Source organism: Acipenser ruthenus, chromosome 25, assembly GCF_902713425.1.
Source record: "Acipenser ruthenus chromosome 25, fAciRut3.2 maternal haplotype, whole genome shotgun sequence".
Classification (NCBI taxonomy): Eukaryota; Metazoa; Chordata; class Actinopteri; order Acipenseriformes; family Acipenseridae; genus Acipenser; species Acipenser ruthenus.
In genome coordinates, this window is record NC_081213.1 from 18,442,251 (window position 1) to 18,457,844 (window position 15,594).

Consider the following 15,594-nt stretch of genomic DNA (forward strand, 5'->3'; position numbering starts at 1 on the left):
CCTTGTATATCGAAGTCACAAAAAAAAGAAACAGAGAGAGGGAGAGTGTGCCTTGGGCAACGGATTAAAGATGCACAGATAGAAATAACATTAAGCTGAAAGAAATTGTGTCGGGAGTAATAAATGCAGGCAGAAGAGTTATTGAATATTTAAAACAGACAGATACAGTGAGCTAACAAGTGCCAGTACTGCAATAAGCATGTCCCTAAACTGCTGTTTTATTAAACAAGACTTTTTTGCTTTTCAAGGTGTTTTTCCTTTTTACTCCAGTATGAAAATGTGATATCCGAATATAGTTTTCTTGAATGCTTGAGGTATTTGTTCTCAATTTTGGCATAAAGGCTGACAACATCTGAATGGACAGATATTACATATTCTGTCCTACCCCTCTGCTGTACTCTACGTTAATAGCACTGTACCTGCTCATTATACCTGTGAGACTGCTGCATATAAGTCTTGACTGTCTCTCCAGGCATTTTGTAATTAGGTGAAGAGAAAATGTTTCTCAGAGCGATCAGATTCCTGGATTAAAAGGCAAAGTCTTGCTCAGTTATTAAAATGACTTACTTCACATGGGCTTCTGCCTGCGTTGCTGCTTCGCGGAATTGTTCAGACGTCAGCTTGTAGTACTCAATGTTCTAGAAGAAAGAATAGGATACAATACTGTTGTGAAGTGTCTTCAAAGCGACTGACTTCTTTACAAAACATTACAGTAAAGCAATGTAGGTGTTCAAATCATTTTCTTTCTGCAGAAGCGCCAGAATGCAAACACTGTACACTTTGTTCACACTGACACAGTTCATCATGGAAACCGGTTTACAACAGAAGGAGCAAACGACATAGAAGCTACTCTATAAACGTTTGGTTAAATGTAGATCAAAACAGCATTCCGGGTGTGAATAATATGTTGGATAGGTGTTAGGATTGAACACACAGAGGGCTGTGTAACACATGCTGCAGTGTAAAGAGACAGACACGACGCATTTAAGGGTCACTTTCCATCAACTACCTTTTCATAACCTGATACTTGTTTAATATTCTGTTATTGTGATCCCGATCGCTCTTTTTTATTGTTTTTCGGATCAGATCATTATTTACCAGGCTCTCTAACTATTCAAGCAAAAATATCATTTTTCTACAACTGGGTCTTCTAAAGCGGAACACTGAGGTGGTTGGCCACTGGAGTTGGGCCACTGTAAATTCTGTTCCCTGTAATTTTGTACAGAGATTTTTCCATTTACTAATTCATAAATGCCATCATACTGCTGCCCTCACCCTTGCTTTTGGGAGTTTTGTCAGAAGCAGCTATGGTTGAAAAATGATATTTCTTAATATGCCTGTTAAATTATAGAGAATTATACAAAGCACACATAATTACAAGGTAGATGGTATTATGTCTACTTGTATTGCAAAATGCATTGTTGACAAGTATTACTGTATTCCTGACATGTAATACAGACGGGCAGAACAGCAGAATTCAAGACTGCAAATATGAACATTTTAATGTGATGACACAAAGCAGCATTTCTGGAAACAGATTTCAATGAAATGTTCCACCTGAAATTAGACTGTAATAATTGGGGAATGATCGCATACAAATTTGTCCCATCAAGTAAGTATCATGTCCCATGTCTATTGCTATGGCCCACTACCAATATCAGATTTTTTTTTTTTATCCTAGAATGAAGGCTTGTACAATATCTCTAACTTGTTTGAGCTGGCACAAAGAGATTAGACAAATGAGAACACTTAAATACAGTGAGTCTTCAGTGAATTAGCATCTATGCCTCATTAGTGTTCAATGTTACAGCAAATACAACAATGCCTTGCAGAAACAGAAGCATTTATTATCATTAATAAATATTCACTTTAACCATAGTCGAGGTTGTTACTTAGAAGGAAAAGATCAAAACACACACACAAAAAAAGGTTTCACTAATTTAATGGACTATGATCCTCATTTTGTGATGGTAACATAGTTACATTAGAAGCTCTTGTACATTCTAACACATACATACACATTACATATAGGTTTGAAAGGAAGTATAACTGTAATACAAAAATGAAAACATTTTGGATGTAAAAATAATGAATTCCACCTGAAGAAGGACTTGTAGTCCTGATATAATTGATTTTTCATTTAGCAAATATTCATATTCATGTGCACCTACATTAGCTTTTTCTTTTTGATTTTGCTCCTTTTGGTACACAGCTGTTTTCCTTTTTCACACACACGCTGCTGTGCAAAAGTCTTAGACATGTTGCATTTTTCTACTCTGACACATTATGAGCATCAACAATTTACTCAAAGCCTCCACTAGTGTTCTACTATTATAACAACCTTGACTTGCATAAAGAAAAAAAAAACATTGAGTGAAGTAGCTCACATCACTTGATTTTCAAGGTGTGGTATCCAAAGCATAATCAACAAGTACAGAGAAACATCAACTGTAATTGACAAACCGAGGACTGGAAGACCCAAGGATGAGAAATATTTGAAGACAATATCCTTAAGGAATAGATGAAGACACGTGTTGAATTGACAACAGAACTGACGGAAGGCACAGGTGTCGTTGTCTATGCATCAACAGTCCAAAGCACCTCTGACCATTGTTCCATAGTCCAATTTCTGTGTTCTTGTGCATATTTTTGTACCCCTTTCTTAACAGAAGTATTCTTACTGCAACACATCCTTTACGTCCGATTTCAAGAGTGACCGTACTGTTGATGGATGGACAACGACACCTGTGTCTTCTGCCAGTTCTGTTGTCAATTCAACGCTTGTCTTCTTTCTATTTCTTAAGGCTATTGTCTTAATATTGCTCATCCTTGTTAGACAACATTTTGGGTCTTCCAGTCCTGGGTTAGTCAATCAGATGAATTACAGATTAGATGAATTACATATATTTCAACTCTCTGGATTTCCTGCAAAATGGTTGAAGAATTTGACAAGTTCTGCTTTCTGAACGTATACAATTAACAGAATAGCATGCATTGAAAAATGTAGCTAGCAGACACAAATTACATTTTAGTGTAAAATGTACCATCATTAGGGGGTACTGCAGCATTCTTATGACATGAAATTAGATCATTAAAATCAATATTATATAAAAAAAAATTAACATTTAGCAATTCTCTTGGCAAAGAAAAATAAAATGTGTCTTTTTTTTTTTATATACAATCTGTATTTCTAAATTATAATTAGGTTCTGCTATGGTGGCAATTTATCATTACAGCTGCAGAGGCATCAACTTCAATTGGCATATTGATTCAGACTTGCAGTAAGCTGCGCAAAGATTGCGTTCCAGGCTCCTGAACATTTCCTAAACTGATGTAAATGACCAGAGATAGTTACTGGGTGGACTTCTAAGTGGCAATTGGGGGCAAGCCTAGCACTTGAAATTCCCAGGCAATTAGAGGAAGTTGCAATTGCGTAGCAACTATGGGTTTGGAATTACGACTCGGTACAGCACAGTAACTGCCTCTTTTTTCTTCTCTGCATGGATAATTTGGAAAGCCTGCAATGTTAAATAGTGTTCAACGCTCACTGGAGCTCATGTGTGTTTCCAAGAAGAAAGACGATCATTTGAGAAGTTGACATTTTTGGCCCTCTCTGTACATTAATAGTACTATTTCTGTGCCCTGCAAGCATGAAGGAACCATCATCAATAGGGGTTGAGTTAGCAGTGTATTAATGTCTTCTTTTTGAGACATCCTGCCCCCACTGAAATAGGTTGCATTTGTGTGGTTGTATGGGATGTAGGCTGTAATATTGAAATGCATGTTATTGTATTTATGATTGTTATTCTACTGCCGATAGAGCCGTGGTTTATTATGCAGTGTGCATGTTGTTGATCAAGTGTATTTGATATATGACGTTGTACTGCTGTATTTAGATCAGGGTACTTCCCTTAATGAAGTTGCCGTAGCTATACATGTGGGACAAGGGTTTTGTTCTAGCCATATGTTCAGTAATCTTCCAAGAGAAGGGTAATGCTAATTTCTAGTCTTTACTGGTAATAGTTAGAGAATAATAATGAAAATAATAACGAGTAAACAATAGACTAGTTTAACGATCGTGTTTGAAAACACAGACAGTATTCATGCAGGTTAAACAAATACATATAAAGCAGAAGAAACCTGTTTAAAGTAGAATAGATGAATGTTTATAGTAACAGTATGAATGTTAAATAATAGTTTATTTTTGTATAAAATCATTCCAGGTGTAAATGTTTATTGAATAGTTAATCCTCTTAGGAGTAGGCAGGGCTGGGGATTATTTAATGCTGTGTCTTTCCTTTAGAGGGAGGTATCAGGTGATCAGTCGTGAGATTGTCTTGTAAATGTCAGTCACTGTATGTACAACCTGTTAGTCTGTGAGGATCAGTTGTCATAATGTGTGAAGTATCCAGTGCCACAATAAATATTTACACCTGTGAGGGGTCCTGAGTGGTGCATCCGGTAAAGGCGCACCGCGTGGAGTGCAGGATGGGCCCTATAGCCTGGAGGTCGGCGGTTCGAGTCCAGACTATTCCACTGTCAGCCGTGGACGGGAGTTCCCAAGGGGTGGCGCAACATTGGCTGAGCACCACCCGGGTGGGGAGGGCTTAGATCAGCCAGGGTTTCCTCGGCTCACCGCGCACCAGCGACCCCTGTAGACTGGCTGGATGCCTGCGGGCCTGCAGAGTGAAAAAGAACGGACGGCTGACGGCACACGTTTTGGGGGACGCGTGTGTCCGTCTTCGTCTCTCTCAAATCAGCGTGGGGGTTGCAGCGTTGAGCCGGGTTGAAATAAAAAATTAAATTGGGCTTTCCAAATTGGGGAGAAAAAAATAATTGGCGATTCCAAATTTTAAAAAAAAAAAAATTCTCTAGATAGATAGATAGATAGAGAGAGAGATAAATATACCTAAGCGCTGTTTCCTGTGTTCTAAAGACCTCCGTGTTCCTGAGAGGATAATGTGATTGTGAGTGGGGGTAAACTCTGACCCTCACCCTGTTACACAGGCCTGCATGTTTAAGTGCATTATCCCCTGTAAAATCAGTTCAGCATAGTTGCAATGACATTTAGAAATTTCTATAATGAGGATCATGCAAACAGCAAGTGAATATTACACAGCAACTAGAAAAAGACAAGTGAAGAACGAAAGCCTCAATGACGTTAAATGCAGTCTGATTTGGTAGACAAGTGCTATAGGAAACATTTCTTTTCTGTTCATATCTGGTGGCATCTTTTCAACGCATTATTCTCAGGTCATCTGTTACACTTGGACTTCCCTAGGTCATTTCACCTGAGCAGTGTTTTCTGGGTCAAAGCATGTTACTGGCTAAAAGCACATCAGTTATTAGGGGAAGCAGCTGGTTGGTTTACGACAGGAAAGAAGCCACTGAAGGGCAGGACAATTTTACCCTGCAGGTGAATTGGTCAGAAAGCCTGCAAACAGAGATTTATTTACCATGTGTAGTACCACTTATGTTTTAAAATAAAAATACCTGTTTAAGTGTTGTATGTGTTTCTTTGCACATTTGAGACCTATATAAATGAACTGGAAGTGGACAACAGGTAAGATTTACACAACAGGAAAGTCTGGGCTTTTGCGTAGTACACACTGTGAAGGTTAAATGACATGAAACCAGTAACCGTTAAATAAAAAAATATATATTTTTAAATAAATAAGCTGCATTCAAGGCAGCGACTCTCATACTGGGCTGACTACGTGAGGTAAATGATGTCTACTCTGAATAGCTTCACTTTCTTTTGCATCGTGGTATTCACAAGCTTCAGTTGCCTAGCGAGACAGTGTACCTGCAGCGAGCTGGGAAATAATACACTGATTAACTATGACTGCTCATCAAAATAAGATTTGCATAACAGTAGTAGAGCTGCATGCTACCTCATTATGCAAACCGACCTTGTTATGCAAAATAAAGCTGCAGAATATTTCAAAGGGGAGAGGAAATGAAGCAGATGACCTAACAAAGCTGAAGCGCAGAGTGTATTAATAACCAAGATGCATTAGCTGGAGAGGGCACGAGAGCTTCCCTAATAACCGGTGTTTCTAAGGCTACAGTCCTCAGCTGAAGTACCTCAAGCCTATAGTTTCAGATTTTTTTTACTTTTTCTTTACTGCAGTGCATCAGCTGCTCAGACTGTTTACTTGAGGCTCCTCATGTGGTCTTAGACACTACTTTTTTTTCCTAAACACTACATATTACAAATCTTAAATCTCCATATATTTTATTAAGCATTGCTATTTGTTTATCTTCTTTGCAGACAATAAAAACAACTAATTTGCAGCCTGTGACACACTGCTGAGATGAAACAGCCTAGGAAGTGAAATGGTAACAGACTAGGAGGCAGTGTGGTCCAGTGGTTAAACTCTAGGACTTGTAACCAGAAGGTCACTGGTTCAAATCCCACCTCTGCCTCTGCCACTGTGTGACCCTGAGCAAGTCACTTAACCTCTTGCACACTGGAGACCTATCTAGAGAAAGATAGTGCATGACAGGTAAGATTTAAGGAATCTATTGCAACTTTAAGAAACACGCACATTTAAATGATCAAGTCTACAATGACCAGTAAGTAGTGATAAAAACCCTGTTTTAAAGTATTTTAATGTTAGTGGCTTTTTTTAAGAGCCTTGATTTAATCCAGTAATTTTGCAAATAACTAAAGGGAGGGTGTTTTCATTAATTCAATTATTTTTACAAAATGTAAAATAAGAATAAGAAGGTACTGATGAGATCATTGCTGAACTTTCCAAAATCCCATCATTTCCCTAAGCGCTTCGCGAGCAATTTTCATATTTCACACTATCTGATCTCGGTGAATAGTCTGAATAATTTCCAGCTGCACACAGCGTAATCTTAAGTCCATTACTGGGGACAAATATACATTTCTTTTATTTTTTTTTTAATTTTTTGGGAGAGCCGGAAAGACCATGGTTCAGAGCATTTCTCTGTAGAGTATTCTCTGAAGAGTCAATTAAAATAACTGCTTTTTAAATGTTAATATTTTTTAATGGACCGGCAAAGAGGATCTCATAATTGAAGACAGCTGAAGTGGTGAACAGAAAGATATTGAAAAATATTTTTTTTTAATTAACATTGCGTTATCTTTGTCAACCAAGTTCAACCAATGCAAGCCTGTAGGCGTAAAAGACAAGTGTTGTCAGGTGATGTTTTTTTAGACAGCAACACTACTGTCGACTAATTACAGTTAGCAGACCACTCAATTTATGTAATGCCATCATGCCTCAGATCAGGTCTCCAGGGTGAGATACAGCATGGGGAGAAACTAATGTTCCTTAAAAAACCCATTGAGCAAACATATAATGAGGGTTCACTGATAAAATCACTTGTTATTTCCATCATTTCGTCTCACAGAACATATGGGAGAGAGGGTTACTTTTCTAACTGGTGTTAATGATCACGATCTGACCGAAATCAGTCGCTCTTCCATCTCCTGGTGGGTATATGCATTCCCATTTGTGGTTGAGTGAGGACTAGACAGATTAAAATGTGTCAATTGTATCCAATCAATAAAACACTAATGGATAACCTATAGAAACCGTGGTGATACAGTATTGCTACTCTGGGCAACTTTAGTGAAACATGAAAAAGGAAAACATATGTTACTATAGTGCTCCCCATTTATAAGGTGGCAATTTATACTTCTGACCCAGTTATAAGGCAACATGGTTTTGGCTCCCATTTGATCCATAATGCCACTCCATTGACACTTTCTGTTCTGTGTCCAGTAACACCAACAGGGATGAGAACCAGAGTATGTGTCTCGTACACCAGCGAGAAGCATTCGTAAGAAGGCTCCTTCAAAGTGCTGTTATAAAATTGTAGCTGTGCTGTTTGTTAACGTAAGGCAGCTCCATAATTTAACATTTCATATCTGGTTGATGTTTAGAAACATAAAAGTAGTCAACAACTAGTGACTTATCGCCCTTAAACAAAACAAAAAAAAAACCAAAACTACACAAACCATCATCATGTGTTGTTGGGCTAAATAACAAAAACAAACAAACAAATAAAAAACTGTCAATATTACTAGTTAGGAGGTATAAGCTTAATACATGAACATGTTTCTAAGCACATTAGAACTGTGAAAAGAGGATGCTGCTACTCTGAACACAAGTCAGGAAGCAGGCAGGTGTTGAAGGGAATTAGTCGGATTGCTAGTCCTAATCCTTTAGCTGTTGTCTGCCAGGCCCACCCTCGTTCCTGATGGCTCTCACTCTCTCGCTCTCTCTCTCTCGCTCTCTCTCTCTCTCTCTGTTTACTGTCACAGCTATCATTGGCACTGATCCACCAGCATTGTCACAGCTCACCGCAATCCAATCTATAGCTTAATTATCAGGACAAATGAGATGGCTTTCTGATTGTTACATTTTTAAAATTGTATTATTGTCTACTCAATCAACACCTGCATTTTTGTTTTAAACAGTTACCAGTTTAAAAGCTATTATGAAGCAAAACATGCTTAGCGGACCTTTTGGAGGTTTATCTTTGTTTGTTTTCCAGACCTTATTTTCACTTGACCCAAGGGAAATCAATTTCTTCTACCGCATCATTATAAGTTTGCTTTGCTTCATATGTTGTGACATAAGTCACACAACCCCGCCGGACTCAATGTATAGCTCTGAAAATCTCAGCTGCAAATCAACAAGTCTATAACACGCATCCCACACCATAACAGCAAGGACAGCTCTCAATTACATTGAAGTGGCTATATATATGGTTTCTTAAGTATTACTTGAACCAATAAAATGCACAAAACTTTGGGCCAGTTCTTAAAACTTCTCAATTAAATGTGCTATGAGCTATGTTGAATCAAAGTTATTAGTTTTAACATATTGGGTTGAGGATTGTGGTCTTTATATTGAAAAAGGGGTGGCCTTCATATTGAATGTGACTATATTTTGCCATCAATAGGAGCAAAAAAAGTGGTCTTAATTGAGACGTGGCCATAAGCAAGATTTTAGCATATTCCGTTTTTTAATGGTATATTTTCCCAATGCCACAATGGCTCTTTCATGCTTGGGCTCTACAGCAGCCAATCGCTGCCTTTTCTATGATGCACAACAATTATACAATAACACGAAGCTACCTTGAAAAGAAAATACAACTTAAAAGCAAGGCTGAATCTGCCCACCCAATCTATTAGTAATGTATTTATTTCTGTTTGCGTAAAGCTTAGAAGTCAAGAAACTTGCTAACGGTTGTTTGATCAACTCAGTGCCTTCCTCCGAGTCTATATATACATCCTGATGGCTCTGAAGCTGCCCCACGCTTGCTCTTTCTTTAGTTTTCACTTTTATGCAAACTTTTCATTTATTTTATTTCTAAGAACTGACTGTTTCATTTTTCAGCATCAAGGTGAATTTTTAAGTTTAGCGGTAAAGCACAGATGTAAATATTGGTTGTTGAAAAAGATAGAGATATACTCATCAAGATTGCCACATTTGAAAAGATTCAAAGTTCATTTTATTTTTAACCTGTGTTATCTGTTGATGACATCTACAAGCATTGTGGGGTCCAGACTTATCTTACTCCAATTAGGGTTGAGATGTTTGTATTCAAACTGTTGAGGACTGATGACAAAAGGTTCCTAATGCTTCTCTTGCAATTTAAAACACATTTTTATCATAGAATAAAAACAGTTGACATAAGCAGGTATCATGGTATTTGGGTTGATTTTATGTACTCTCACCTAACAGGGCACTTGTGGTGAAATTTAGATTTGAGGTTGGGGAGGAGGAGGTAAACTCAAAGCATGACACAGACTGTAAATAGGGCTAGGTTTAAATCGACTTGTTGATTACCACTGGTTCTGACACTGAAGGCAGACATGAATAAGGAAGTTACAGTCCCCCTTAGTCCAATGTTTTGGATTTTTCAGTCAATCGAAATACCTTTGTCACAACCAAGTTCATTCACACACAGAGCAACCTTTTAGGATATACAGGCCAATGACTCATTCATCTGTAAATTAAGATCATCAGCAAGGCATGGAATGCAAACTAAATGTTGCTTTGCTGTGGTAGTCAACTAGCAGTCTAAGATTACTGTGAAGAGCATGCGTTACATCAAGAATTAATTCAGTGAGAAAACATACTATAAATCGCTCCTGAAAAACCTTGCACCTTCCACACTGCTTGTACTTGACTGTAATTATCTCAGAGAAATGTCACATAGATGAATAATGTCATTCAGGTACTGTACATTTGCTCATGCAGTATTAAAATATTAAGTGTGTTTGTTTTCCTTAAAATGAAATACCATCACTTTTGATAAAGTAGGGTATAACTGAAGACTTGCTTTGCGTAGCAGTTTGAAATATTCCTGCTTGAAGTGTAATGCACCTGACCTCCTTTAGACACACCACATAGCGTTTAAATGGGCAGTTTATTATTAAAGTCCAATTTGTTTTGGTTGAGTGTGATGGGGGGGGGTGGGGTATCTGCTGGCAGACACGGAAAGTCATGAGGAAGGGATGTTGACAACACTGCTCAGACATGCAGGATTTATTTAAAGGAAATACAAAATCATGCAATGCTGCCAGCAATCGTAGCAAGTACACAAAAAGCAAAATAAAACTCCGGAAACAAACTACAAACAAACGTTGCCATGGATACGGCGAGCACTACTTCTCTAATCAAGGGAGGACCTGCTTACACACCTCGCTCCGATACATATATGAAGGACTTAAAAGCCTTACACTAATCCTTATTCCTTATAAAATTAAACAAACCCTGACCCCGGTTAAACACACGGTCGTCTGCGGCGACGGCTTCTTCTCTTCAAAGCTCCGTTTCCAGTTATCGGAGGATTTCGGCTTTCACAATTCATAGCATGGCCTTTTTAGTCCTATAACCTTGCAGCAGCCCCGAGGTGTATTAGCTGAAACCTCTTATAGCGAGACTCTGTTGGGACACACCTGCAAACTCCCTTTCCATGTGCAGGGCCATTGCCCTGTCACAGTGAGAAATATCAGTTATGTAAATAAATGTATTTTGCCTTTTTTCAGTTATCCTGGTTTAAAGCCCCCTGTGGCATTTATTTAGCTATCAGAGTCTTGTCTCGCCTGCAAATACATTTGGTACCCCAGAGTATAACAATTAAGACTCTGCCTCTGGTGGGTGTACAAAATAATAAGAAATACCAACCTGAATTGGTAAAAATACATAAATAAGAAATGCAACATGAATATAAACAACAAAAATAATGTTTAGTTAAGAAAATCCAAACTAAGTTGCTCTTGTCACATTCATCTGAAATATTTGTAAATGAAACAGTTCAGGACATTGCTTTAAAACTGAATTAAATACCAGTTAGATATACTGGATTTCCAACTTCAAATAAAATGTCATATTAACCTGACTGCATTTGCTTGAACCTGTCCTCAAGGGTTCTAACTTATTTCTTTGTCCAGTTAATACCTTTCCCCGGCACTATTAGAGTGCAGATACTCCCAGAATTACCAGTTTGACAGACAGCCTGCTGATTTGTGAACAGTACGTCACGCAAACTGTCAGGATTTCTGGAGGATTATTATCTCTTATGCACGCTCAAGTGCTTCAAAGTATTTTGCAACATCAGTGACACGGAAAATACAGGCTCTGCTTATAATGTACATGAATGAAGAGCGAAAGGGAAGAGGAGAGAGGAACAGGCAGGCCCAGTGTAGGCTTTATGGGATTAGAACCGAAAAAAAGCACCAAATGCTAATTTTTGTTCCACAGCCATATTCTGTTCCTTTAATACCATTACAACTTGCTTTTCAGATTATTCAGTTATAAATCGGAAGCTGGGCTTCATCTTGAAGAAGTTACAATAGAAAGCTGATTTTACATGTCTTTTCACATACTGATGCCCGTCACAATGATTTGAATATCCTACTTGGAATGACTTTTGACTGTCTTCACAGGCAGACCATTTCCTAGTTCACATCCAAAGGTAGTGCTGAAGTTAATATTTGAATTTGCAAACAAACACTGCTTGAAATGTATTTGGTGGCAAAAACGACCAATTGTGAAAAATGAACAGAATTGTTTTAGTGTATCAATAGAAACCAGTGCAAAGGCATCAGTAAGAAATAACACACATTCCAGTGTACAGAAGAGTGTTTCATCCCTTTCAATAGGGAACTTGATAGGGTACCTGATTTATTTTGATTCCATAGATTTTTGGGGGGTTTTTTTACTGTAAAAAAGGTACGAATTGTACTTTTACAGCCTATTCAAAATATTAATATTTGAACATTTGTTTAAATTGTGAATGAGTAAACGAACAATAAAAAAACATGTTCGATTTAGGTGACAGATCTTAAACCCCCGTGCACGACAGCGGCCATTTTGAAAAAAAGCTTTGAAACAGATTTTAATGTTATAAGTGTAAAAAGTTGTCAGGCTGTGTGGTCCAGTGGTTAAAGAAATGGGCTTGTAACCAGGAGGTCCCCGGTTCAAATAATAATAACAATAATAATAATAATAATAATAAAAAGAGAATTTACAGTTACAGTATTTAAACAGCTATAGCAACAAGTTGGGGTTACTCAACCTCTTACATCAGTGACTGGCTGCAAATAATTGTTTTCCATTGGAAAGCGTGTTAAACCTGCTTTAAATTGATAATAAAAGGTATTTGTCTTGGTAATGAATTGTCATCGCAGACCACTGAATTGAATGGAAGGCAACAGCCAGACACCAGCTGAATGTCTTACTATTCAACTGAAGACCAAGCTCTATAGTAGCTGATGTCCGTATTATTAACTCATCAGCCCTAGGAGATGCATTACATTCCCCTAAACTTTGAGCTTGTAACTGCGACCACTCAAGGATTACGAGCGACGTTAGAATCATTTGTCTCACAAGACAGCATACAGAGCTACAGCTACAATACTGCAAAGAACATGGATATTTAATTACTTGTTTCAACCACAGGGGTCAAGATTCTTCCCATAGGGTACAACTATAATGAATTGAACTGACGTCCATTGAAATGAATGGCAAGGCAAGGGCTGGACGTAAAAACCACAAACCATTTGGTTCATAGATGAACACCTTACCATTCAAGTAAAGAGCAAGCTCTGTAGTCAAGAGGTAAGTGTGGGTCTTATGCTGATGTCAGTATCATTAACTTATCAGTTAATAAGTCACTACATCATCCACCACATGTGGTCAAAGGCCATCACAGTGGGCATTTTTACCACCTTCAGACACTTCAACCTCAGCATGTGGGGCTTACATAAGTTACAAAGCTCTGCCACGGCATGCACGTTCCCTAGCATCATTTTCTCAACCACAAATGTGTTCTACTTGAGCGGGAATGGCCCAAAAGTGTGTGCAACATATGGCAGGTGTTTATTTTTTTGTACAGTACAAACCTAGAAAGACACATACAATATATACTTCCTATATTAACATGTCTGAAGAACATTCTTTATTGCCCATTACTGAATATCAATGCGTGTTGAATTTTGAAAGACAACTGAGACCTGCCTAACAGTATATTTTGATTATCTTCCAGTGATTTCCAGTGTTTGCACAAAATGAACCAACAGACAGACAATGTGTTATTATTCTTTTCTTTGACGTCTCGTCAGACAAATAATGAACACATAACAAAAGCCTAACAACAAACTTATTTTTGCTTCTTTAACCTGAATGACATATAAAAAATATTCAGCCCACGTCCTCCAGGAATAGGACAAGTGTAATATGCTTGTTTGCATGTTAATCACACATCAAATCATTTTCTTGAAGCTCTGTCTTGAGCTGGTTCAAAGGCCATGAGCCTTTTAATGTAAATATTACTTGTGATTTTTCAGCTTGTCTTTAGTAAATGTTATTGTTTAGGTATAAAATTGATAATGTATCCATCCTTTGAGTTTATTTTTTTTAATGTTGATATGAAGAAACTCCCTTCTATCTGTAATAATGTGAAATTCCAGGCCATTGACAGTAGTGCAGTCCACATTGGACGCGAGCAAATAACTTTGAAGTCACTGGAGTCAAATGGGAGTATCCACACCAGACGCGAGTGACGTCGCTTTGAGAAAATTTTGTGCAACTGGAATGAAATTGACCAATCAGAAGCAAGGTTAAACCCTTGAAACACACGCCTGAAAACAAGTGAATCATTTTATGTAGTACCAGTAGTCGTGGCTTGCAGGTGGTGCATTTAGCAGCACCGGGACATTTTCTTTCCAATTATGCAAGTTGCATAAAAATAGGTTTATTAATAAGCAAGAATAAACCGGACCATACATGCAGTCTATATATCTAGCACTTAAATGAAAAATGCACTTTTGCTGGCTTTTAAAACTAACGCAAAAAAGGTCCCGCATTCACACAATTTGAACAGTTTAAAGCTGGAAATGTAATAAAGAAACACTGAGAAATCTTATGAATCCAGTTCAGACTAAAAAACTACAGACATCACATGGGATTTCAGAGGCAGGGTCCCAGGTATATATTTTTGCTGTGCATTTAATTTGGTATTGACCCGTTAATTGATAAGACAAAGAATAAACAAGAAAAAGTCTTATTAAAGTTTTATTTTAAAAGGGCATAGAAGATGTGAATTACACTCACACATGTTTCAGTCCAAACAGACTGTCACCAGCATGTATATAACTCATGGAACAGCTGGCATATATACTACTGTGGACAAATAACACACTGGGCTACATTCTCAAAGATACGGTACTCCAAATCGTCAATGGCTCCGTTTTTATCAAAAATGAAAAAAAGCACCCAATAAAGCTTCCAAAGTATACACAAATAACTCATATATTTAATTTAGGGGCTTATAATTAGCTTGTTACTGATTTTATAATTTGAATGGGTGTTTTTTTTTTTTTTCTTTTCGCAGTTATAAGTCTAGAATAAATAGCTTTGAGAATCTAGTCTGTTTGTTCAAGTGTCCATGACAGTTGTTTATTATGAATTTTAGAATTGCAATTGTTATTTTTTTTTCTTTACAGAAAACAATTGTGCTAACGAAGAGGTTTAGTAAATATCTATTATACACTATATTTCTTTGCCTATTGTGTTTATACACAGTGTTAAAAAAAACTATTTGCTAAAATGATGTACATCCCTTAAGTAAAGATGACCACTTAAAAACAACAGCAAAAATATCAGTAACAAATGTACAACATTTCAGGAAATTAAGGTAGATATAGATTCTAAAATTTCCAAGAACAATGTACAAAAACAAAAACAAAAAAGGTTTCATCATACAACCTCTTCACCCAATCCTCACTACTGTACTGTGTATCGCCATCGAAAGAATATTCTCCCGAGCAGGGGAATGCATAAAGTGAGAAACAGCACAGCATGGCTAGACTAACATTGCACCACCTCCATCTAATACCTGCAAACCCATTTACATCAATGTCTTCAGCATAATAAGACAAAACAGAATTGCACCCATAGTTATTCATCAATATAAACACAGGTCTTATGTAATAAAACTGATGGAACCCTCCATTTATTTATGAGCCACTGCCCCTGCTTCCGAGAACACTTTGCCCTTTGAGAGAATCTGATTGAGAGCTTTCCCTACCGCAAAGGA

At 37.5% G+C, this 15,594-nt stretch overlaps 1 protein-coding gene across 2 annotated transcripts in view; it reads right to left on the reverse strand.

Moving 5' to 3' along the window:
- Positions 1 to 15,594, reverse strand: part of LOC117413862 (MICOS complex subunit mic25a-like) — a 108,293-nt gene that overhangs the window by 52,025 nt on the left and 40,674 nt on the right. For both annotated transcript variants that reach the window (XM_059000172.1, XM_059000173.1), the window contains one exon: positions 568 to 638. In XM_059000172.1, coding sequence (XP_058856155.1) covers positions 568 to 638 — 71 coding nt within the window. The remainder of the gene's footprint in view (positions 1 to 567; positions 639 to 15,594) is intronic.